At 41.6% G+C, this 26549-nt stretch overlaps 1 protein-coding gene across 8 annotated transcripts in view; it reads left to right on the top strand.

Moving 5' to 3' along the window:
• The window catches only part of Bcas3 (BCAS3 microtubule associated cell migration factor), a 480559-nt gene that overhangs the window by 176825 nt on the left and 277185 nt on the right, over positions 1 to 26549 (top strand). For 4 of the 8 annotated variants that reach the window (XM_050119602.1, XM_050119598.1, XM_050119601.1 and 1 more), the window contains exons 16-20: positions 1321 to 1471; positions 12091 to 12135; positions 20060 to 20184; positions 23078 to 23243; positions 24829 to 24929. In XM_050119602.1, coding sequence (XP_049975559.1) covers positions 1321 to 1471; positions 12091 to 12135; positions 20060 to 20184; positions 23078 to 23243; positions 24829 to 24929 — 588 coding nt within the window. The remainder of the gene's footprint in view (positions 1 to 1320; positions 1472 to 12090; positions 12136 to 20059; positions 20185 to 23077; positions 23244 to 24828; positions 24930 to 26549) is intronic. The other 4 variants (XM_050119604.1, XM_050119599.1, XM_050119600.1 and 1 more) reach the window with 1 other exon arrangement.

Genomic DNA, 26549 nt, shown 5'->3' with positions numbered 1-26549 from the left:
TTCATTTTTTTCTATAATGTTCTTTGTTTTGTATGTATAATATTGTCCGATTAATTTTGTGTGTATTCTAACTGCTGCCTGTTGTATCCCAGCAACAGAGGTGAATAGCTTCTACTGGCTTTAAAGAAATTAAAGAGAGAATTTGTTAGTATGGGGAGTTAGAAGTGCCCGAGTTTCTTATCCTCCCTACCGTAGCTTAATTTGCTCATCCCGAACAGTGACGTAAGCAGACAGACCTGTGTCCTGGAGGAGCAGCGTTTCTTAGCCGCGTCCTGCTTTGGATGTCACCATCTTCCTGATAGGATTAGACGATGTCATTCTTGTCTTTCAGAGCTTAACATAGCAAGTTTGAGGATTGATAGAGGCTTCGTAGGCCTCTTGGCCTAACTGCACAACACACAAGGCCATTTCTAATGGTTCCTGAGAGAAACCCTAGAACTGTAGGAGCCTGTAACTGTGTGTGTACCGCCCCCCTGACGTGTCTTCGCAGTGGTCAGATTTGGGGTTCAGAGCTTTCTGCAGCTCTCCAACATGATTGTTTTATTTTACAATTCATCGAATCTGTAGATGTGGATTCCCTAGGTAGGGAGAACTATCCACACTTTTTATGTTGACCAAAAGAGTTGACTCAGTAGCAATCAAAAGGCCAAGCAACTCTTTGAGAAGTTCTTAGAGTACAGGTGAAATAGTGATTTTTTTTTTTTATGTAGAAAACCACACTATGTTAGAGAGGTTTCTGGGGGCTGTGAGATCCCGTAAATTGCTTCTATGCAGGTGTGAAAGCCTGAGTTGGGATCTCTAGCACTTATGTGAAAAGCTGCATCCAGCATCCCTATGTTGAGACTGAGAAGATCCCTGGAGCTCACTGGCCTGTCTTAGTTGATTCAACAGGGTGGGTTCAATCCCAGACCCTATCTTAAACGAAGAGCAATGAGGAAGATGCCTGGCATTGACATTTATGCGTATACTTCTGTGCACATGCACACACACACAAAGTGAAAACCTAAATTCCACGTGTTATTGTCGTTTCTGTGACCTGATAATGTTGGTTTCTTCCAGTGCTATGGACTTTAATTATACTTGCATCGATTTTCTTTCAAATTTAGCTCACTTATTTGCGTGTGTGGGCATCAGATGACCGGTTCTAGGAAACTGGTTTGTTTCACCTTGTGGGTCTTCGGGACTGCTCAGGTAGTTGGGCTCTTGAGTATGTCCCTTTCCACACTGAGTTGTTCCCCAGCCCATGATTTCTTAAATGAAAACTTTTCAGAGAGAGGGATGTTTCCATCCGTGATCTTTTGGTTTTCTTTTCTCTCGTAGGGAAGCTGAACAGCCAAGACTCTTACAATAACTTCACCAACAACAATCCTGGGAACCCCCGACTTTCTCCCTTCCCGAGCCTGATGGTAGTGACCCCTCTAGCACAAATCAAGCAGCCAATGACGTTGGGGACCATCACCAAACGCACTGGGTAAGGCGCCAAACTTGATGCTGTTTCCAAAGCCCTCTTAGAGTGTGGAGTGGATAAAAACGGAACATGCTTTCTTCATTGTGTGTTTTTGATTATGTCCTTCATTTCCAGCCCACATGAGACTCAGTGGCAGCTGAGTTTGCACACAAGCATGCTCACACCCAGTCATGTACACACATCCATAGTAAGAAGCAAAGCAGTGACAAGTTGTGAAAACTAGTACTGGCTAATGAAAACCAGACTTCTCCACTCGCTCACACTTCCTGCCTCGTGGCATTGTCTGATTGTACAGTTTGATTTTCTTGGCTCTTGCCAACACGATTGGTATTTTAACATAACACAATGCCCACATTTTGACAAATGCAAATATTAGCAAAAGTTTTCTAAATGATATTGCATTTAAGTAAGTTTATGAAATTTACCCACTTATTTGTGTGGATGTATTACACCAACATGTTTACATTATTAATCTACTGTTACTGTCTGAATAATGAACTATGACTTGGACTTTTTACAAGATTGATTCCTAACATTTTTAGAGATTTCATAACATTCTTGAATTCTTTTCAGTGCTCATTTTAGCCGTTAAGAAAGTTCTCTACTTGTTCGGAATATGAACTAATGGATTGTGTGCCTGTGATGAACTACTGTGTGTCTGATATCATTAGATACTCAATTACATGATGATAATGGCCATGCATTTTGGACTATTAAATTTGTACTTCTGTAGTCATTCTATAGCCAAGTTATTTGTTTTCCTCAATGTATATTCCCAGTATTTAATTGAATTAGAAATGGAACAAACTGTATATTAAAATTCCACATTAAAATAGTCTGGAGAAAGCCTTACCTTTGCCTCAAATAGTCCTGAGGGTCCCCCCCATGGGAAAAAATAGATTAAATTATCTGGTCACGGTGTTGCCACTACGCTAATACAAAAGTACGTAGAGAGGTGACTTCCCTTAGAGAAATACTCAGGGCTCGACGAGGTTCTGATGATTTTGGTTGTCACATACCAGGGTGACATGTGTGAAGTTGGCCTGCTGACCTTACCCCAGGTGACATGGTAAGGTCATGTCACCTTTGAGATTGGTGTAGACGTATTAAATACACAAGGACAGGATGTTAGGGTTTATTATACTCATTTATGCATCTAGTTGGAATGTATATTTCCTTTTCTCTGTATTTGAAAGTTTCCTAATGAAACTTGTGCTTTCCCATTGTCTGTCGATATAGTGGCAAGTGTATAAGTTGTTCACATCTGGAGATCTCTGTGGACTTTTGACAAGTTTCCTGTTTCCTTGTCTTTTTAATAACTTGAGAGGCTGGTTAAGACGCGGCTGCTTTTCCAGAGGACATGTGATCAGTTTCCAGCACCCACAGTCCCAGACTTGTAAACCATTTGTAACTCCAGTCCTTGAGTGCCCAGCAACCTCTTCTGACCTCCATGGGCACTTCTCTCACGTGTAACACACATGTGGGCAAAATACACGCACATTTAAAATGAAATAAAACCTTAAAGAGCTGTGAGTTCCAGGCCAGCCTGATCTTCATAGTGAGTTCATGGACAGCCAGGGCTGAGAGACCCTGACTCAAAAAAACAAACACAAACAAACAAAGGAAAGTAAACAAAAAAGTTGCTTAAAATTCTTTGATTTATAGAGTATAAATGCTATTTCCCACATTGTGATTGTTTTGTTACCACTGCTAGAGCAGACACGGCTCCATGCAAGCAGGCAAACACACTACCACTCAGCCACAGCTCTGTCCCTGAGCGCCCTCTTATATGTGATTTAATATTTATTGATGAATGCATTGGGAATTTGAAATTTTATGTGCCTTGAAACTCACATTATAAAATGTCACAGTCACTCTTCTGTTGTTGTGAAGTGAAAACCATGACTAAGGCAACTCTTAAAAAAGATAACATTTAATTAGGGCTTGTTTACTGTTTGATCTGAGGGTTTGTAACCAAGGGCAATTAAACATATTCACAACATATCAAAGGTGTCTTACATTACAGGCCAACATGGTGCTGGAGAAGTAGCTAAGAGCTTTACATCCTGATGTGCAAGGAGAGAGCTTCCAAGTCCACCTCCAATGACAAATCTTATAATTCTAACAAAACAGCTCGTGCAAACACATGAGGGAGGGGATTGTAATTCATACCACCAGTACTTTGGATTTTCAGGTCCCTTCATAAGTTTTATGTTTTAGTAAAGATTTATTTATTTATTGTGTATATAGTGTTCTGTCTGAATGTGTGTCTGCACACCATAAGAAGGCACCTCATTATAGATGGTTGCGAGCCACCATTATCATTGCTGCGAATTGAACTCAGGTCCTCTGGAAGAGCACCCTATACTCTTAATCTCTGAACCATCTTTCCAGCCCCTATATATTTTATGTTTTTTGACTATTGACTCGTATTTTTATTAAATAGTTTGTAATAGTATTTTTTTTCTATTTTTCCCTCCTACTCCCCCCACCCCTCCCCCCCACCCCTCTATTTTATGATTTAAAGTCCTTTAAGAATGTGTTGTTTCCAGGTGTTGTGAGAAAATAGTTTAGATTCGTCTCTTTTTGGTTTTAATATTTTTGACATGGTTTGTATATCAGCAAAGTAGTGAGCTCTGGTGACAATTCTTCCATACCCAAGCCTCCCAAATGTTAAAAATGCTAACTTTGTCATTGACCTTCTTTCACACGTCAAGACATGACACTTTTTTCTAATATGTTCAGAATAAATTTCATGACCCCTTCCTCCTTTGTCTTCCTTCCTTATCCTGGAGGGAACATTCTCCTACACTAAAACATCAAAGGAAGAATTTTATTTATTATTTTTAATAAGCACAAATGTTTGTTTTCTGTAATGAGTTCTCTGCTTCAGTGTAGAGTCTGGGGTAATACAGGTTGTCCTTTAATTTTCTGGTAGTCTGGCATAAAAACTGATAAACACCTTGATTGTAGTTTATATCTGACCATTTCTGTATTGCAAGTTTGTTCACTTGTTTTTCTTTTTCTATTTTAAAAATGAATGTTATTTATTTATTTTGATAGTTTCTTGTTAATTGTCCCAGGCTGGCCTTGAGTTTTGGAAATTGTGATTTAGTTATGAGTTCTGAGATTATAAATTTCCATTATCTTCACAACTACTCTTCGACAACAATTACGTGAAGCTGGGCAGTAGTGGCTCGTGCCTTTAATCGCAACACTAAGGGGAGGCAGTGGCAGGTGCCTCCAAGTGAGGCCAGCTCGGTCTACAGCACAAGCTCCAGGACAGCCAGGGTCACACCGAGAAACCCTGCCTACATGAGAAAACAAACAGACACACAAATCATTATGTGTATCTTTGTTTGGATACATGTGCGTGTGTGTGTTGTGGGCGTTAGAAGAAGATGCTCTAGACCGGAGCTGGGGACCAACCTAGTCCTGGCATGTTCCCTTCCCCGCGGAGCCATCTCTCCAGCCTCCACCGCTACCTTACTTGTTTGTTTAGTCAGGGTTTCTCTGTGTAACAGACCTGGCTGTGCTGGAACTTACTCTGTGAACAAGCTGGCCCGGTACTCAGAGAGATCCCCCTGCCTCTGCCCCCACTGCCTGGCCATCATAGCTGCTCTGGATCCCGCTTTCTGACGAGTTTTTCAACTGTACGCAGCCATGGCAATTGTCATTTTTCTTTTCTTTCATTGTAGTCCAGCTAAGGATTTGTTTTAGTTTTCTGAATGTGATTTTTAAATTTTTTTCTCAAATTTAAAAAATTCGTTAAAATGTATATTTTTTTGTCAGGAATAATATTTGGTTTTTGAGAGTATTATATTTTCTGGCTCGGCTTGGTGGCGCACGTTTGTAATCCTAATTCCGTACGGAGGATCTCAAGTTCTAAGCTAGTCTAGGAAGGTTGGTTAGGCTCTGCCTTCAAAGGGATGGCCAGTTAAGAGGAGAGCCTGGATGCTGGTTTATCATGCTGGAGGCCCTCAGTCCCAGCTCCACCAGTCAACGCCAGGTCCAGCGTCAGCCCTTAGATTTTATGCCATTAGCATTCACAGAGCACAGCTAGCTGTTTCATCCTTCTATTCCATTTTGCTTTATATACTTGGAAATTTGGTTTTCTCATGAAGATAACTAACCAGTGTAATAAACAAACAGAGTTTTCTTTTTCCATGGACGCTCATTCCTAAAATGCTGTGTTACCCACACCTTTCCTAGTGCTTTTAGAATGTAGTTATTTAACAAGGAGTGGATTCCGTGGATAGAAAGTGGACACAGGACTCAGCCGTTTCAGACATGTAAATGCCTTGGCTGTTCAGATAACCCTATCTAGTTGTTAGGTAGAGCATCTGCCATTTGTCTCATGTTGTTGGTACTCTGTGTAAAGGCGTAACATACCCACAAAGTGTTAGAATTCTCTCGCAGAAGCATGAAGATTGCCTAGGACTCAGGAGTTCAGACATCCTGTTTGAGATACAAACCTCAGCTTCACTCTGCAGGACACAAATGTGTCGTTACCAGGCCTAACATCTGCCCTCTTATTTTTATAAATATATGTCTGCTAGAGCTTGTGCGGTGTTGGGACCATCTGTCTCTCTGCTCTGCACACACGAGGCCAGTCCAGCTACAAATGGCAGAAGACAGCTGTGTTTACACCTTCCTGTTGAATACCTTGGAGCACCCCTTGGAGGGAGGAAGGCCTCTGATGGCAGCAGCTGCTTAGCTCACATGCTGGGTTTGGGGAGGCAAAGGAAGTTCTAGGAATTATTTGACTTCAGACATCTCTCGTGGAAACAGAGTCCATTTTCTGCTGGTCTGGTACAGCAGGATTGGAAAGCCCCTCACCACATGATCACGTCTTTAACTAGGGAAGAAAGAAGAGGCCCTTGAGGTCAGTGGAAGAACACTTGCTTTGCGCGTGTGAGGCCATGGGTTCAGTTCTCAGTACCACAAGGCAGGAAGGTTGGGAAGAAAGAGGGACCCAGGGAGGGAAGGAAGAAAGGCACCCCATTACAAGGGAGAGAGAAGTAGGGATTGTTCTGTCTTTTGGAGATGAGGTTTCTGTAGTACAGTTCGTTAACAGCATTTCATAGTCTTTTGGTTCAATTAAATCAAAAGCGAATAATTTCAGATGTTAGTAATAAAGAATTTGCTGTTGTATTTTATGTGTTTTAAATCTAAGATGATGTATGTCAATTTTGTGGACACAGAAGGGAACAGTTTCTGCTAGAATGAGGTTGAACCAGTTTCATGGGAACAGAGACTATAAAAATTGAGAATGAAGTTACTTCCTCGCTCTTAGCTGGTGGGAGCCCCCTGGAAGTGAACTCACATTCTTCCACTGTGTTTATAGTCTCTCCCCACCTTCTCATGTCCTCATTTCTTCGTGAATATCTTGAAACCGTGGGCCCTTTAAGACAGTCTGAGTGCTGTGTAGTCCTGGCGGGCACTTGTACTTACTGTCAGTGCCCTGTGGGAGCTCCTCAGAAGAGAAGAATGCACATGTGATGTGTACATTCCCAGTACTTCTTTGATCTCATCGTCCCATTTAAGCCCTTCTGAGCCACACTGAGTAAACAGGTGTGTTTCTCACTTAATAGCATTTATTTGAATGGCTGCAGCTGGTATTTTAAAACAAGTTTGTCATCAGTTTTAGTTTGAGAGTAAATGATGTTTTCATATAGTAAATGTGAAAGTCCATTCCTTATTTTAACTCGGTTCAACCCCGTTCACCTTGGCTTATTTAGACTTTCATCCGAGCCTCTAGCCTTATAGAATAAGTTCAGAGAAGATGGAAAGATTTGGTAACAGTCCCCCGTGTACCATAGCCCATTGTAATCTGCCACTTTCTGTCTCTGTCTGTTGTAACCATAAATTTGTATAGTATTGCTCTGAGGGTTTGGTTCCAGATACAACATGATCACAAGAGTATTTGCATTTGAGTGTGTGCGCTTTTGTCTACATGTGCAATATATTTACCGTAGCTTGAGTTTCTAGCTTTTGCGCCAAATAAGTAGAGTACTCTAACCATACCATAGTTTTATTGCATTTTGCTGTAAATCTGCGGATTTTTTATTTGAAAGAAGTCTACTGTCTACCATATTGAAAGTCAGCGGGCACAGCAGCCGACAGAAGTTTGGCATTATTTATGCTAGTCGCTCCTCTGACGCATATGGAAGAACTTCAGCATTATCTATGTTTTTCTAATGAAAATTTTTTACGTCTTGAGTTTGTAATTTAAAATGGCATGCCAAATATGTCTCAAATTAGTCAGCTGTCTGTTTGAGCTTCAGTTTGTCCTACAGATCAGCAGATCGAAAACCACCAGTGCCATTAACCTGTCTGGTAGGGAACAGTTAAAATTCGGCTAATGAACAAATTAAAAGTTGGAAATGACCTGAGGGCTCATTTGCAGCAATGGGGAAGGAAATGGGAATTCACATCATTTGCTTAAGAGAAGGTACACACAGTGGCAGCAGAGCCTTTAGAATGAATTTTAAATTGAACTTAATATGTCTCACCTCCCTTGAGCATTGTACATACGATGTGCTGTAGCCTTTTCTCGCAGTTCCTGGCATCTTGGAGTCCTTCTGACCCCATGTTTTAGTTGCTCACAGAACTTGATCAGCTGAAGGATAGGGTTGATGGAGTATGTTTATGGAATTTATCTTTTGGTTGGGCTGGCTGCTAGACTGTGTTCTCTCAGTGCTCACAGGAGGCTGAGGCGGAAGGTTCACTGTTGATTTAGGAGCGGCAGGGCTGTGTCCCGGCACCCGGCCGCCCACATGGCTAGGTTATGCCCCGAAATAATTACACGGAAACTGTATTCTTTCAAACACTGCCTGGCCCGGCTAGTTCCAGCTTCTTATTGGCTAGCTCTTACATATTGTTCTAACCCATTTCTATTATTCTGTGTAGCCCACGAGCTGGCTTACCAGGGAGGATCTTAACCTGTTTTTGTCTGGAGTGGGAGAATCATGGCGACTCCCTCACTAAGCTTCTTTTTCCCAGCATTCTCTTCTGTCTACTCCGCCTACCTAATTTTCTGTCCTATGAGGGCCGAGGCAGTTTCTTTATTATAATTAACCAATGTCCTTCCTCCATCAGTTCACAAGCTCGAAGTCCGCCTAGACAGCACAGGAAGCCACTCAGGAACTTCCAGAGCCTGTGGATTGGACAGATCAACTGTGTGTGGTGGGGAGGGGTTGAGACAGGGTTTCTCTGTAGCTTTGGAGCCTGTCCTAGAACTCACTCTGTAGACCAGGCTGGCCTGGAACTCACAGAGATCCTCTTGCCTCTGCCTCCTGAGTGCTGGGATTAAAGGTGTACACCACCACCACCCAGCTGATTGGAGAAATCTTAAGAATAACCTTTTACCACTAGAATCAGGTTACAGAGGTTTACATGTGTTCACAACAGATGCCTTGAACTGCAGTGACAGAGCCACGGCCACTCTGAAAGCCGGGAACTTAACTCTGGTCCCCAGGAAGTATAGTAAATGCTCTAACCACTGAACCACCTGTTTAAAGTACTGTTCATTACTGTTTTTGAGAATTCCTTTGAGACTTAATGGCCAGGTAATTTCATATTAGCTTATAAGTAAATAATTCTCTAACAATCTAGAATTTTATTTTTATTACTTATTTCACTTAGCTATTGTCCTGCAGATTTAACCAACCATATTACTGCAACTCCAAGTGTTTTATTATTTTTTTTTTTATTTTTGTGTAGGAGTGTGTTTGTGTGCATGCATGTGTGTCAGACACTATTTTGGTTTTCTGAGTCAGGGTTTTTCAGTGTGGCCCTGACTCTCCTTGTACTCACAGAGATCGACCTGCCTCTGCCTCTTTTGTGCTGCGATTAATGGCGCGCACCACCTCTGCCCATCTACATTACTGGATGTGTGAATCTTCAGACCCATCTCTAGTAATCTGATTTCACTACTGAATACAGCCAGCATTCAAATTCATACACTCCCTACCTTTACCCCGCTTGAGTAGGACATTACAGCTGTGTGCCTTCAGTGTCGGGGTGTGTGAGGACAGTCATAGGTGAAGACAGCTGGATCATGGGCCTGGACTTTGTGACTTCGTATTTTCATTCTTTTGCTACTGAAGAAAGATTAAGCAGGAGCCTTTCAAAAGAGCAGCTGACACTACCCCCAGCCAGAGCGGCGTGAGTCAGTGTGCTCCTTTGGAGGCGGTAGATCCTTCACATGTTCGTGGCAGAGGTCCAATCCGCCGGACCAGGCAAGCAGTGGGCAAATGCGAGCTGGATGCTTGCCAAGTCTACATACCAAACTGGGTTCTCACCCCGTGCCTTCGGCTGCCCTCTCTCTATGGAGCTGTTGGCCAGTGGATCACTTCTGGCTGGAGTTAGAGCAGCTTTTAACCAAAGCAGCTGGGCTACACTGTGAGCTGTGACCCTGTTGTCGGCAGAGATGACTGTGGCTGCTAAGGGCCTCCTCACTTGGTGTTACCATGGTACGGTGGGGCGAGCATCTGACTGGTGACATTTGCATCCTGCTGTGATTTCCTGGAAAGAAATCGGGGGTTGTCTGTCTGTTTAGGTTTACTTTTCATTTGATGGGGTGAAGCGCGTTTCTGTTTTATAAACCAGGAAGCTTTCTCCAAAGGTAGGGAGTGTCAGGGTCCTTAGTTTAGTGGGCTTTTGTTGTTAGTTTGTTAATGTAGAGATGGATTAATTTTGTCCCATTTTGTTTGTTGTTTTTTGAAGCCATTGGAGAAGTCTTTCAAGTTATAGAGGACTGAGTAGACAATTTCAGTACAAACTTCCAAGTTCTTTACCCTGCAAGTATCTGTGACTGTTCATGTGTTTGTTATCCCTGTCAATAATCCGAATTCTGTTGTATGTTGCAACTTGAGCGTAGTTAGAGGGCTGTCCATGGGCCCTGCAGATTACACACGGGCACCATGGGGCTACTTTAGATGACGGTGTTTCTAACAGAATTATTCTGAGTATTGGAATATTTGGGGTGTTCTGCTTATAATAATTGAAACGAAAGGTGAGTATTGTCAACCAACACAATTCCCTTCATATCTGAATTATTTCTGGCATTTAGAAATGGCTTTACCCTCGTTTTATTTTTTTTTAATTAATGCACAGGATCCTTATGTTGTGGAGACATTGGTCAGTTCTGTTTTTCAAAGTACAGAGTGAGCTCTTGTGACGTAAGAGTTCTGATAGAATTAAGTAAATCTTGAAGTCAAGTAGATGTGACCAGAGCTTTTCCTCAGTGTCACGTAGTGGAGTAAACAGTTGGGCTACACTGGCCTAACTCAGCAACATTGTGGAAGTTAAGCAACTTAGACTCCCTAGCAAGGTTTATGTTTTTAAAAGATACATTTTTTTTGTACTGTGGCAATACCCAAGCATTATGGTTATGAAATGTCGAGAAAATAGTAAAATGTCTTACATACAAAAACTGCATTCATCCACTTGGTCTTTCGATCTTGTTTTTTATGCATTGTTTTCTGCAGCTTAATGTTAATATTCTGTGGGTCACAGAGGAAAACGATGGAAGGCCATTGTTGATTTTACTGGTTCTGTCCTTGCCAGTAACTAAACCGTTAAAGCTTGCAAGAGCGCTTGTCAGCCACACCCCCTCTCTGATATCTCTTCTCTTAATGCCTGTGTCTCTCAGTCTGCCTTTGTATTTATTGTGTTCTGAACCTCAGAATCATGCTCACTGTTGTGAGGACATTTTTCTCGACCTTTAATTTGTTCTGGAGTGTACTCTGTTTGTTTGGAAATTAATACTAATTAACAGGATTATCTTTCTCCGTAATATCCCAGTCTCCAGTTTTGAAAAAGGAAATAGCCATAGCTTAGTAATGTGTGTCCCCTTCAATTTCTTACGTCTTCCAAATGTCAGGTGCCTTATTAAAATTTTTTGAATCTAACTATATTTCTAAGTCTTATTTGTACATAGCATGCCTTAAAAACTGGGAACTGAATTTAAAGCAGAAATAACGTGTAGCATTGAATTCTCAGTTTGTACCCCTGTGGTATTTCACACTTGCAGTTGTGGCTACCGTTAAGCTGCAGCAGGAGAGGAGGCTGTGTTCTTATGCTAACTTTCTGGGCTGTAACAGAACTAGAACTCATTCCATCGTTTTGCCAGTGACCCACAGAACAACGTCTAGCTTACTGCAGATGAGCGCTTGAGAACTGTGTGGGGAGAAGCAGCAGCTGGGGAGCACAACGCTCTCATGTCAGAGTCCGGCCATCTCTAGTTAGCACTGAATACTTCGTGTCACACATAGTAAATGTTCTTCTCCATCTGATTTTCCCATTTGATTTGCTCTCTATGTTTAAGGGCTTCAGCCGTGAATTTTGTGTTAAAGCAGGTGTGCTGCTGGGGTGCTCCAGAAAAGGGGGAGAAATAGAGAAAATTCAAATCTACGTTTCTATGAAAACTGAGGCCCTTGTTTCTGTACCTCACATACTTACTGGTTCTACCACAGCATATATGGCAGAATTGCTATTGATTATTAATTTTGAGTTATTTTTATCATACTCTTTAACAGTACAGTATACTTGTATTTACTAATGTTGAATGAGTTTTCCTCTAATTTTTTGTACATTTTCCCCCCTTTTCCACCAAGGCCTTATCTCTTTGGAGCGGGGTGTTTTTCCATAAAAGCTCCATGGTGAGTTCCCATTTGGTCCCGCATGCCTGATTCATTTGCTATACTCTCGAAAAGTAACTGTTTTGTAGTTTGTTTTCAGTTGCATGGCCTGATCACAGATAGATGCACTAAGTTACTGGCTGAGTAGATCTGAATGTTGGCATTTAAACCTTTAAAAAGCAGTTCCTTTGGTTTTACTTGAGTCTTTCAAAACACTTTTTTTTCTACAAAAACCAGATTTGTTTTGTCCTTATTTGTTTTTTTTTTTTTTTCCTTTAAAGAAGGCAGAAGAGTTCTGTCATCGTGCTTGTGAATAAAAAAGGTCTAGCCACAAGCAGAGTCTTTGAACATGAAGTTCCTCACTTAGCATACTTCATACTAGAGAACGGAGTTTGTTTTTAAGGACAAATACATGGAGGGCCAAGTTGCAGTGTATTTTATTTGGTCCCAAAAGGACTGTGTTGAACTCTGTTTTGAATAGAGTGGGTATTTAATGAGCTGAATAAAAGGTAAAGGAATGCATATTTCTGATGAAAATACCATGACATTCTGTTGAACTATGTTAGACAGTTAAGGCATGATAACCACAGAAAGGGAAGAGAGTGTTCCATATTTACATTTGAAGAGAGCAGTTAGAATGTGTTGAGGATCTGATATAAAATGTTTAAGTAATTAGGAATTGGGATTCTAGAATAAAGCTGCCTTGCTCTTACATACTAGCTCCTATGTTACATGCCAGCTCCTATGTGCTCTTCCATACCAGCTCCTATGTCTGCTGGCACTGTGATCTCAGGTACCCTAGAGCCTTGCATTTCCTCTTTTCCTTATATATGTAATGAAGCAGCTTTAGCATCTGTTTTGTGGCTTCGCTGTGAGGATGAAATGAGCTTATAATGGATAAACACACTGTAGTACTTAACAACAGTGGTGCGTTGTAGCAGCTCATTCAATAGTAACCGCTGAGGGCCTCAGTCCTGGGAGGACTCCCTGTCCTAAAAGATACCTCTTAAAACTAGATCATGTGCTTTGCCGCAAGAGGGTCTCCCCTGGCTAGTGTAGAACTCAGTGCACCAGACTTGTCTTGGCTCCCTGAGTGCTGGTTTCAGGCGTGTGATACCACGCCATACTGTCTCTAGTTCTTAAAATAGAAAAGGATGTTTTGAGCCATGGAAGGTATTTAAGTTCTTCACATCTTTCTGATCCTTATAACTGCTGCTAAGAATTGTTCGTTGTGCTCTGTTAGAACCTGAACAGTGTTTTATCTGGGCACGAGTTGCATGCATGGAATTGTAGCACCCGGGAGGCTGAGGCAGTAGACAGCAAGTTTAAGTCCAGCTTGGGACATGCAATAAGACTGTCTCTCCAAAACCAACCAGTCTTTTTATAGTTGTATTGTTTCCTGGAACATTTTCAGGGTTCTTGTGCCCTGGGAATGGAAGTTTTCATTCTCTTATAGGGCTAGGTGATAGAGTCCCCACCAAATAGCCACCTCTCTAGTACAGTATAGGACAGAGATGCCAAAACTGTCTTGACAATATACAGAGACAAATCCTCTCAAAGTTGATCTTTCTTTTTTTAAATCAGATTTCTTCTCAAAACCAGTAAGATACATGGATTTTTGCTGGCTTAGGGCGACTAGGGAATTTTAAATGCCACATCCAAAATATGATTAAATGTCTTTGTGCACTAAATGTGGAATTAAATTCCATTTGAGGATAAATTCCTCATTCTAAGTACAAAGCAAAGAGTTTCAGCATGTTAATACGGACTGAAGTTTTGACATGCAGCTGAAGATGGACTAACAAATGCTGTGTGTTAAATAAGGAAAGGCCTCTCCCCAACAGCTCATGTGTTCTCACAGTTAAGCAAAGGCACTTGTCAACTAGAAATGATTTGAGGTTGAAACAAGATTAAAAGAGCCAGATTAAAGAAAGGGATCTATGAAATATAGTCGACTTCTAAATCACTGCCTGTCTTCCAGAGACTGCTTTGTGGTCTGTTTGATGCCGTCGTTAGGTCCTAGGAAACTCGTTTTCAGTCACTTACACTAGACTCAAAGGTCCTCCTTTTAAATGCGCCACTTTACCAGGGTGCATGTTTTTTCCATTAAGATCTTAATGAAACCTCAAATTAAGGCAGCAAAATGAATATAGATTTGACAACTTCTTCCATGTTGTTTATGAGAGCCGCTTTGTTTCCGCAGCATTTGCTGTTTTTCCATGATACTTAGCGTTCAACTTGAGAATGTTCTTATTTACCGCCCTAAAATGAAACATCATGCTAACTAAGGGTGTGTATAGTCCTTTCAGTCAGGGCAGTACATGGATGTTGGGTGAACACGAAATCTTTATAGCTTCTTTTATAATGTAAATTTCTTATAATTCTCAGAAATTAGTTTTGGGTTACAACATTTGTACTTCGTTAAGATTTTTTTGCTTTTGGTATGTCACAGTTCGTACTAATTCTTTATTCTTCAGTAAAGGACTTTAAGTCTTTAATTCAGTTTCAGATGAGACCGTTTAAAAGCAGCCTTTTCCCCTTTGATATCACAGCAGGCTGGGAATGAAACGGTGCAGGCTGTATTTGACAGTAGCTGTCAGCCTAGGAATTTCCAGCACACTCTATGTTACATGTGTATGTAGGATATTTATTGTTTTGAGAGACCATGCCAAATTTTGTTGTTGATTTGTTGAGACAAAATCCATCCATACTGTAGAAATTACTGTGTAGCCCAGGCTGGCCTTAAAGTTTGTAAAGTTCTCCTGCCTCAGCCTAATGGACACTTACTAGGGGATTTTGATTTCTGCATTAACAGTGCTGTGCGGGTGTGCATGCGGTCCTGGGTTTCACCTTAGGTTTCTAAGTCCTTCCCAGAGTTATCTGTGTGTAGAGCACACGACGATGCTTCTGTTCCCTGGGAAAGTAACCCGTATTCATAATTGCCTCTGGATTACTTACGGTCCCCTTTAAGAAAGGAGTAAAGTCTGTGTGTGGAGTTGTAGTACGTGGTTTTTCCTAAGCGATCTTCTGAGCATATTTGAAAGCTTCACAGTTTCGCCCTCTTCAAGGCGATGTGTGCAGATGAGATCTTTTTCATCTGTTGTGTTTTCTTCCCTTTTAAACTTGTAACCATACTTTATAATATCATAGTATAAGAAAGTTTATTGTAAATATTATATAAATATTCATGTTTTCGATGGTTTAAAATGAAGTAATTCTGGTTGCCTTTCTGGTCTAGTTTTAGGGGAAAATTTGAGAAAGAGAAGATTTCTAAATTCTTTTGAAAGCTTTGTCACACAGGAACTAATATAAAGAAAATGAATTTTCAGTTTCTCTCTGTTGGAATTCTTAGTGCTCGTTCCCACTCAGACTCTAACATTGGACAGTTGGCGTCTGTCTCAGCTCCTGCCATGCTGTGCCCCTCTCTCGGCACCCTGGGCGAGCGTGCCCCCCATAGCTGTAGCTTCAGTTCCTCTCTGTGGTGCCTGGCACAGTTATTTGGGGGGGGGGGCGGGGGTTGAACACCGTCCTTTATTTTTAAAATGCAGGTGTCTCTAGAGGGAAGGGTTTTGTTTCTGTTTCTTTTTCTTTCTCTTGTTTGCATTCGAATGCAAAGCAGGCAAGAGAAATCCAGTGTTAATCTAGATTGTGATGGAGGGTTTTTAAGACTTTCCAAATGTTTGAGAAGCAATGGGATACCGGTGAGCTGTAGTGAGAATGATTCCCATTCTTCAAGCGCTTTCATTGGCGAAGTGAGAGAATTAAACCCCTGCTTTTATTTACCACTGAGTTTCTTTTGCTCTGTGTTTGAGTTCTGTTTCTCTCCTGGCTTCCTTAGGAAGGGTTCAATGCATGTGGTATTTTATGATTATTATTTTGCCACTATTGGCAAATGTTGTATTTTTTCATTTTTCTTTCATGTTTTGCTAAAAAGTTAATCCAAGCGCTCGATGTAGTAGAGAGGCCTCTGCGGGACTGCTTTGCTCTGCTCTGTATCTCTTAGCTGTCACTATGCATGCCGTGTTCTCGTGTGTGTTTTTTAAACTCAGGCTGAGTCCATATAATCAGTGCAGTTAAACTTCTGTGCAGCAATTAAAATGGAAGTACTGTTTTATTCATTATATTAGCAATAGCATAAGCTTATAAGGTTAAGTCCCCTGCACAGGAAACCTTCTTAAATTGGCCTGTGTTGTGGCTTGTTGAGACCCCTTCTGAGGAGAACGGTGTTGAGCGCAAGCAAGAAACGAGGTTAACATTACAGTCTTCCCCGTGCAGGTCAAGTGAGCAGTCTGAACGTCCGCATGATTTACAGGGCTGCCCCTTTCTTCTCTTACTTACGTATCCTCTTTCTCTTTTTTTCTGTCAACAGCAGGGTGTTTTGCGATAGGAATACTCTGGCTCACTGTGGAAAGGTTTGTGTGTAGCCTGTTGCATACACGCATGAGAAGAAAGACTTTTTTGGGCCTACGAGGCTTCTTCCACATTATTTTTTTAAAATTAAGATTAGGAGCAAATGGAGCCAGAGTTAAAATGCCTAGCTTTGAGGAGAACACATAAAAAAATGTTTGCTAAGTAGCGTTCTTTTTTTTATTACATTATCTCTTTTTATTTCTCTGTAAGATTTATACATATGTGCACATATTTTTATGTTTTTATTTTGCTTAAATGACAAAAATCATGCCAGATGGAGACTGATGATGGAAATAACTTGATATGAACTAGCTCCCCCAAATATGCTCTCTCCCCTCTTCAGCACTGTGGTATGTGAGGGGCATTAAAAAGTATCTTTTTTCAAACTGACTTCTTAACTCATGAGGTTTACTGGTACCCTATCACTGGATAAAGGATAACTGATGAAACATGAGACTAAAGTAATAGTTTTCTCATAAATGCAACACAATTTTACCATAGGGTGTCGTTTCTCACAACACATTTGAGTTTGTATAAAATGGTACTGTGTTTGTGATGGCTTTCGAAATGGACCGATGTGAAGCCTATAGAAGTCTAATGAAGTTTAGCTGTTGCTAATTCCAGGCTTGCTGAAATGTAAGATGATAAACGTATAGAATGTTCTCAAAGGATACACTGATGCCCTATAATTTTTTTGGCATTTCTTGATTCTGTTAGAAAGCTAGTCTTTTGTCCTGGTGTTATTTTTGAGTCTGTCCAAATCCTTCAGAGGAACCATATATTCTTTCTTGAAATGGCAAAACCGCTTGCTATTACATGATTAAGTAACGCCAACCACAACAAAGTCTCATCCAGTAATTTGCCAATTTGAACTTGTTTCTGTGAAGCTTACTTGTACATTATGGTGTGACTGGCTCCTGATAGTGTAGACCCACAGTTGCAAAAGAAACTCTTTAGTGGATGCTACGGAGATCGTGCAAGCAAGAGGACCAGAATTCAGATCCCCAGCACCCATATAAAAAGCCTGGTATCAAATGTCTGTAACTCCAGCCTGGGGAGGGGAATGAGTGTGAGGTGAGGAGAATGGATGGATCCCCAGATCTTGCTGGCTAGCTTATTTAGTTGATAGGGTCTAGGTCAGTGAGAAAACAGCCACCAAAATAACAATAACAATGGTGACAATGACATCATCAACAACAATGTAGAGAGCAGTAGAGGAAGTCACCTGTCTGCTGGTGTCCACACACCATCATACAAACACACACACAAATAAAAATAGACCTTCTGTAGTGGTTTCTCTTGCTCCTCTTCCCCCAGCACTTGAAACTCCTCAGGGCCATGGTGGCCAGGGGCACATCACAGATGGCAGCCAGAGGAGCTTGTCAGTTATGTGTTAGTCATTGAGTGATGGACCGAGAAGCATTGAAGAGCAGCCCACACTCTGAGGAAATACACAAGGAGATTCACATCCAGACGATTAGTTGTGACTTTAGGTGACCTAGATATTGGAAGGGCATACATGCTGCAGTGTCAGAGGAAGGGTGATGCTGTTGCCGTTCTGGTGGGTCACTGGCAACAGCTGTGCAGCAAGGGAAGTCGGGACCACATCCATGACATCATATAAACCATTCTTCAAAGACCGATGCAACATTGTACTTCTCTCTGAGAGTCTGACCACGCTTGATTTTGTATATTTTCTATGTGGATGTGATTTAGTGGGAACAATGTGTTCAGTGAGTATTAATGAGTGACTGAAAGAAATGGTCCTTTTGTGCACTATTGTGTGCACTACCATAGATTTTTTTTTCAAAGTGGAAGTTCAGCTGGAGGAGCAAGAGAAACCACTACAGAAGGTCTATTTTTATTTCTCTCTCTCTCTCTCTCTCTCTCTCTCTCTCTCTCTCTCTCTCTCTCTCTCTCTCTCTCTCTCTCTCTCTCTATTTCCCTGTCAGTATGCTGGGGAAATTAGATGTTGAAGAGTGTCGCAGGGAAGGTGAGGTTGCTGAAGTGCTATCTGAACAATAGACAAGGTCTGTGAGGTTTAGACGGAATGTGTGTCGTGTCAGGGGATGTGAAGGCCCTGCCCGAGAGCCCGGCTTGCTTTCTCTAATTCGGTAGGAGAACACACTGCATAATCTGCGGGGTCAGGGAGGGGGCTCCAAAAATTATATTTGCACAGATTGTGGCAAACTTTTGCTTTATGACATCTGGGCTAGGGCCTCATTAGCAGTGACTCAGTTGTCTGAGTAGTACTCAGTGGTCCTTGTACCTGGAGACCATGCTGTGAGAGCGGATATGGTGGGCATTGCTGTCTATGTCGTGCATTCTGGTAGTCAGAGCTCTGAGTGGAAAGTTAGTCACTCAAGGAAAAGTGTTGGATCATTCCAGTTCAGGTTTCTTCTGGACCCCAGAAACCAATCTTCCCTTGGCGACACATGTGGTTGGAGACAATGAGATAAAGTGAGGCAAGAGCAGAAGGTGGCGGTCACGTTGGTTCCCAGCAGGACTCAGTGCGAAGCTGAACCTCTGGCCCCAGCTTCACGGCATTGACGTTTCTGCTAGTGTGCCATATTCTGGGCTGGGAAATAGAGAGGTGATCTATGGACCATAGTTGTATTTGATAGTTAGCTCTGAGAAATTTGCTAACTCAGAAGAGAACCGAAATCCAGGAATTGAAAGACAATGAAAGCTTGAAAGTAGAAGGCAAGGACGTGAAAATGTATTGTGCACAGCAGAGGAAAGCGGGTTCTTAGTGGAAGTCTCTGAAGTGACAGTTGTTAGCACACACATCCTCGGTCATAGTGAAGAGAGAACGGATTTGTGTTTGGTAAGCTTTCAGTATTTAGCTCATCCTGGTCTTTCCACTGAGCAAAATAGTAAGTCATTTTCACAAATCCAGCCACCAGGAAGACGTCTGACTCTACTTGCAATAGGACATGGCGTTAGATTCTCCAGAGTGCGTGGTTTTGCAGAGAGCAGGGCTTCAAGCTGCACCAAGGCTTCATTTTGAGTCATCCTCATTTCCACGCATGCTGTCTCTCTGCACTGTATGGTAGTCTCTTGTCCTGACGTCGGAATGGACTGTTAATGTTGGAAATCTGTCTGTTCCTCCATTGAAAGGTTTCCACTGGAATGTTAGCCGTCTGAAAGGAGTGGCTGTAATTCCAAAGCCAGCATCCAGTTCAAAAGCAATTTGTTTTATTTTGTTGAGACAGTGGCTTACTAGTTTCCTAGGCTAGCCACGGAACCCAGACACACACACACACAAAAGTATCCCTCTGGCCTTGGGTGGGATCACAGGTGTTTGCCACCACACCCAGCTCTCTTATCAAGACCTTTTACTTTGGAATCATTTTGGTCTCATCTCCTGCACCGTCTCATTCCGTTGGTCAGTATTTTTCTGAGGGAATGCATGACTGTACTGTAGTACCTCAATATTTAGGGGTAGGGCTTACTTTGGGAAAAAATAATCTTTCCTCATATACAAGACTGTGGTTCATCATGGTAATTTTTAAATGTTCTTTTACTTTTTAAGCAAAGTTAAACCACCTCCACAAATTTCACCGAGCAAATCGATGGGTGGCGAGTTTTGCGTGGCTGCAGTGTTCGGGACCTCCAGGTCGTGGTTTGCAAACAACGCAGGTCTGAAACGGGAAAAAGGTACGTGGTTTGCTCATGCTCAGCTGCCCTGTTGCATCGCCTCTGAGGATACGGGGTGAGCAACTCTTCTAGATGACTTTATGACTAATAGCCTAATAGTTTTTACTAAAATAAAATTAAGTCCACTTCTTTCTTTTTATCTATCAAGTCTGGCTCTAATTAAAACTATATTCTCACACAAATGGAAAATGAATTTACCATTGACTGATTTTTTTATTTATTTTCAAGAGCAAGTCCCTATATATAATCCTGGCTGTATTTAACTTGTAGAACAGGCTGGCCTCACAGAGATCCTCCTTGCCTCTCTCTGCTGGTATTATATATGTGCATATTAACCTGGCCCGGTTGACTGTATTTTGCCTTTTTTAATGACATTTCACATTTGATCTTAGGGCTATCTATTTTATAGATATTCTATTACAGGTTTTGCACAAACTAATTTCACAGTATTGTCTCTGAAGTAGGGAGGAGAAAATTTTGTAATCTTGGAATCAACCAAGCTCACTAATGTCAGTTTATGTTAGCTAAGGGGGCCTGTGTGCGTGTGAAAGCAATTTTTTCTGAAGAGGATGATCAGTCCCCTGGAGCTGAAGTTACAGGTGATTGTGAGCTGCAGGGTTTGTAGTGGGCGCTGAATTCAGTCCTCTGCAAGAGCAGCAAGTGCTCTCAACTGCTGAGTCCTCTCTCTGGTTCCTGCTACATAAAAAAGATAAAACCAACAAAATCCTAAGGCCCCCAAATAAAACAAAAATGCTAAACTATTCCTGAGAAATAAGTGTCACGTTTTGTGGTTATTATTGCTCCTATTACCATGTTTTTGTTTTTAATTTTTTTTAAGTTCTTTTAAGCGTATAAATATTTTTGCCTGCATGTGTGTTTGTACACCAAGTGTATGGTGGTATCCATGGGGTTTCCAAAGGGCACTTTGGATCCTCTGGAACTGGAGTCACAAGTAGGAACCCTCATGTGGGTGCTCAATTGCTCTTAATCACCGAGCCATCTCTCCAGCCCAGTTGCTATGTTTTTTACCTCTGTTTTGATCACCGGGATCAATACCTGGAATGTTTGCATAAATATTGTTTTAGTATGTGATTTGTTATGATGTATATAGTTTTTTTTTCCAGTTATAGGGCTTAGACCTAGGATTTTTCCTGTGGTCTTTACATAGAAGAGAATGTTTATATTTTCACACACCAAGTAAACAATTCTGAGTGTTACGATTTTCCCCTGATTACTTTATTGTGATTCAATTGGGTCACACGCTGGCGAGCCCCTGGCTTGTTCCACAGGCACTTTTGTTCTGGGCAGAAATGGTTCTTCTCCCTGCTCACTGTTGGCAGTCAGACACCAGCCATTTCTCTTGCGATCACCTTTCAGTGAACACTGCCTTGTAATCGGATCTTAGCACAGCAGGTGCCTTCCCAGTTAGGAAAGCCACTGGAGAGGAGGCAAGGGAGGCACTCCCATTTTCTTATCCCATCTTTATTTTTTTGTTACTGCCTTTGGTTTAATGATGCTATCGAAAGGACTTTTTGTTACTCATTAAAACCTTCCACAAAGCTCGATTTCAAACGCTTCTCCTTCTGTCCTAATTACCCCTTTTGCTTGCTACTCCTTTATGTCCCCCTGGCTGGTCATTGGCCATTTTCTCAAATCAGCTGTAATTGATTCATCTGACACAGAGATAAGATGACCCACACAGCGCTCATAAGCAGTCCTCAGTCCTCCTCTGCTTACTGTAAAACACGAGCTTCAGCACTGAGCCTACTCAGACAGTGTGTCCGTGTGTCTGCCCTATAAAGTCATACCCAGCACTGGTATTCCTTTATTACAGGAGTCAGGAATCTCATTGAGAAGTGGACTAAACTAGTTTGAGGAGGTTCTTTACTTTTATTTTTGGTTTTGTTATATTTTTGAGACAAGATTTCTCTGTAGCTTTGGTGCCTGTCCTGTAACTAGCTCGTGTAGACCACGCTGGCCTCGAACTCACAGAGATCTGCCTGCCTCTGCTGGGGTTTTTTGTTTTGTTTTGATCCAGATGTTAATATTTAAGTTTTCTGCATGCATGCACATGTAGAATGCGTGCGTGCGTGCGTGCGTGCGTGTGTGTGTGTGTGTGTGTGTGTGTGTGTAGCAGCCAGAGGTGGATGTTGGTGTCCTGCTCCATTAATTTTGCCTTGTTTGGTTGAGTCAGGGCCTTCCTGAACCTGGATCTTATTTGGTGGCCAGTGAGCCCAGTGATCCTCCCTCTCCATCCCTTATCCCCACAGACGTTACAGCCTGGTGTTTGACTATGCCTATTCATGATTTTTGTTTTCTTTTCGTTGGTGTTGGGTTTCTTTGTTTGTTTTGTTTTTCAGAGTGTTCTGGGGTTTGAACTCATGTTCTTGTGTTTGCCCAGCAAACACTCATCTCTGTTGAGCCCTCTCCCCAGCTGATGAATTTAAGTCTGCCAAGAAAACATTGAATTGTTAGGCTGACTTAGTTCCACACCTAGCTCTTCATGTAGGTCTGTTGTTCAAGCCAGTGTTATTAAATTTTATTACATAGATTATTCATTTTCTGATAATTCTTCCATGTCCTCCTCATGTCGTTTATTTTTCATAATATTTGGAATAATATATAATAAAGAAATTCAAATTTTTATATCAAAGTGTTTGGCTATACTGCAGTTTTGAACATAATGGTATCATTCTCGAAACAAGAGAAATGGTGTGACCTGTCCATTGGCGTCTGCTTGTGCAAGGCACCTGCGGCGGGGGTGCAGATGCCATGGCACAGAGCTCTTCTTACTCTTTTGGTAGCCCAAGGTGCAGACAGCAGGGTCAATAATGTAAATCTCCTGTTGTGACCTTTCTCTGCCATCCTCACGTCTCGTTCTGATTCTCTGCAGATCAGTCCAAACAAGTTGTAGTTGAATCTCTGTACATCATCAGCTGCTACGGAACCTTAGTAGAGCACACGATTGAGCCCCGGCCGCTCAGTACTGCTCCCAAGATCAGTGACGACACACCGCTGGAGATGATGACGTCCCCCCGTGCCAGCTGGACACTCGTTAGGTGGTTCTTCCTTCCTCCTAAAGATGTAACCTTTGTGAGATCTTGACGTATATGCCGGTGAAGTGCAGTCACTCACAGCAGTGTGTTTACTCGGATATAATCTCCCTCCTTGTCCTTGTCTCTAGAATCTTGTACAAATGAGATCAGACACTATTGTCTGGCTTCTCCAATCTGGGGAGACTTTAGTCCATTTCTTTTTTTATTGGCCTTGGTCTACATGCACTTCCAGTCATGTGTGCACCCTTCTGCAATCGCTTTTCTTTATCAGGTGAAGAAATTTTGCCTCATTTCCCCTCTAGCTCTATACCACCACCAGAAGCTTACTTTGTATTGCCTGCCTTGCCCTGCCCTGGTCACTAAAGGATGAAGTCATGAGATATGTTACCTTTTGTATCTGATTTCTTTCAGTTAGCATATTTTGAAGGTCTTTATTAATGCAATGTACAAGACTTTTAATATCTATTTTATATTCTATTATATAGGAATATCACATTTCGTTTATTCATTCATTAGCTGGAGGCACTTTTTACCTTAGAGCTGTCACTAATTGATGCTGTCAATATTCAAATGCAGGATTGTGCATGGTGTCTCAGGAGATACAATGAGAGAGTATCTCTGTTTGAACTTTTTTGTATTTTTTATTTTGAGCCTAGCCTTTAATCGCTGAGGCATCTTTCCAGTTGATTTGAACTTTCTGTTTGTTTGTGTATCGTTTCTGGGTCTTGTTTCCCTTACTCCAGTCTCACACGCATTAAGGGAAATAGAAAGGAATACAAAGAGACTCTACGGTCTCCTTTAAAGTGATCATCTAGGATACAATGGTTAGGCACTCTAGAAATGTTTGAGAATCATCTCAACTCATGTAATGAGTAGAATTTTTATAAGCTAGCACAAAGAGGAGGAAATGAAACCTGGAATAAATCCTACTTAATACGATGCATTGTGCATGGGAGAGAAACAGTCACTCAACATGTAAGAAAGGAAGCAGATAAAAATGGATATGAAGATGACCCTTCTCCTTTGACATTTTAAAATATTCTATTGATTTTTTTTTTCTTGTGGCTCCAGCATTCTTTACTAGTACTCACTGTGCTGGATTAGCCTGATCAATATCTGATTTATCAAGCTCATTTAAAATTCGGCAGATCCAATTAAACTTACTGCAGTCTCACTGTTGAAATAGCTAATTCAATCCAAAGTAAGTTGTCCTTTTACACAGCTGCTTTTTTAAACCAACTTTTACTTGTTTCATGTTGAAGATGTCTAACACTGGTCAAAAATGGGATAAATGGCATCTCTATAGTTGGCGCGTAAATACTGCTCCTCTCTTTTCTGTCGTTCTTATCTAGCTGATTACAGTCTAGCTCTGATAAGTTAACGTCGGCTCCATGTTATCTGCGTGGCACATTGCCACCTTTTTAGTTTAAGTTCCTGGTCTTGTATGTCAAGTTAAAGAGCATCGATCTTAATGATTACAGATTCATTTTAATGTTCAGAAGCCGTGAGAGCCTCGATCAGGGTCTGTGGGTGATTTACATCCCATCTCTGAAGCTTAAATATTAATATTCTTCTGCTTTTTCCTTAGGACGCCTCAGTGGAACGAGCTGCAGCCACCGTTTAACGCGAACCACCCTCTGCTCCTCGCGGCAGAAGCTGTGCACTACTACCAGCTCCTGCTTGCTGGCTGTAAGTACTTCTCCTTGCCTTGCTTTCTGTTTTGTTGTGATTTTTCTTCCACACGATCTTTTCTGAATTTGCTGACTTTCAAAGCCTGTTTGCATATTATCAGTCCGTCAGTCCGTGGGCTATCGTTCTTAAACAAACAATGGGTGTGTGTCTTGTTCCTTCCCATGAACTATAGCTTTGAAAAGGTCTGGAAAAAGAACTCAAAAAAAAAAAAAAACACCCACAAAACAAAGCAAACTACCTCTAACATGTGACCTGGCAGGGTATAGAGGGACCTGTTCCTAAGGGAACAAAACCAAGCACTCCATCACAAGATGCAAAGAGAGCAGCTTCTGCCTGTAGTTTAGTTATTTGTACTCCTTGACGGTCTCATCTGCACTAGGTTTTCGTTTGTGCTGATGCTGGGGTTCAGACCGTGGCCTTGCATGCGCCAGCCGAATGTTCTTCAACTAAGCTGGTTTTTCCTTGAGTTCCTTTGGCCATTTGTAGATATTGATGTTCATCCAGCCAGATACTTTCATTTTTAATATGGGAGGCATGAAGGGACATTTTAATATTTATTATCCTGTTTGTCTTCATTGAATTAAAAATGCTTTACAATTATAATTCGGTTTTGTAGAATATACTGAGCCCTAATTGAACCTGATGGCTCTGAGTGCTGCATGCTTTTAGAAACTTCCTGAAAATCAACAGTGACATGTTTTTTAATGGTAGTTGTCTTCCATGTAGTGTCTTGCTTAGCAATTATGGAGCTTGAGCTAAAATAATTGCAGACCTCTTTATTTCATTTGTAATGTGTTACATATTATGCTAGAAGCAGGACAACTTTATAGGCTTTGCTCTACAGTTATGATACGCCAGAAGTAATAAAGAGGAGTTTTGGGGCAGTCTTATTCTTACACGTTTCAACTCATCTTTTGCTGCCTCGTTTGTGAAGTGCCTACTATGTGTCAGCACGGAGTGAGTGCATCTGGCCCCAAGCTGGTCACTGTCCAACTGCAGAGACAATGAAAGTCAAAAACAATGGGCTGAGTGTCTCAGCGGAGAATCCTGCCTTCAGGACTGTGCTCCGCACTGAGAGCAGTGTCAGAACTGGTGACGGGCAGCAGGTTGAGTGGGGGGGATGTGGAGAGGGATTCATGGAGTTGTCATTTTCCAGTCTTTTCAATCATTGTTAGATGATCTAGTACAAACGTGGCACATATGATTTCACAGAAAACCTGCAAGCATTTTTACTACCTTCTTTTTGTTGTCGTTGTTGTTTTATTTTTGAGACAGGGTTTCTCAGCGTAGCCCTGACTGTTCTGTAGTCCAGGCTGGCTTTGAACTGACAGAGATCCAGCTGCCTCTGCCTCCCAAGTGCTGGGATTAAAGGTGTGCTCTGTTTTACTTCTCAATAAAAGGCAAAAGTCCTAATTAGTGCAATAAGTGTTGTTGACACAGTTAATGCGGCCTTCGTTTTGTTGTTTTGATACCCGTTAGTTCAGATGAGCTGACAGACAGTGGCACGTCTGAAGTGTCTAAGAAGATAAAGGAGAGTTAAAAACCACACTACAGCTCTTCATGTTCCTGCCAGTCACGAGCTGGTTGATGGCGTTCGACTTAGGTGCCGGAACACTT

Source organism: Alexandromys fortis, unplaced genomic scaffold, assembly GCF_014885135.2.
Source record: "Alexandromys fortis isolate MF-2015 unplaced genomic scaffold, M_Fortis_MF-2015_v1.1 scaffold_173, whole genome shotgun sequence".
Lineage (NCBI taxonomy): Eukaryota > Metazoa > Chordata > Mammalia > Rodentia > Cricetidae > Alexandromys > Alexandromys fortis.
Note: the sequence above shows the minus strand (reverse complement) of the source record. Positions and strands in the feature narration are given on the sequence as shown.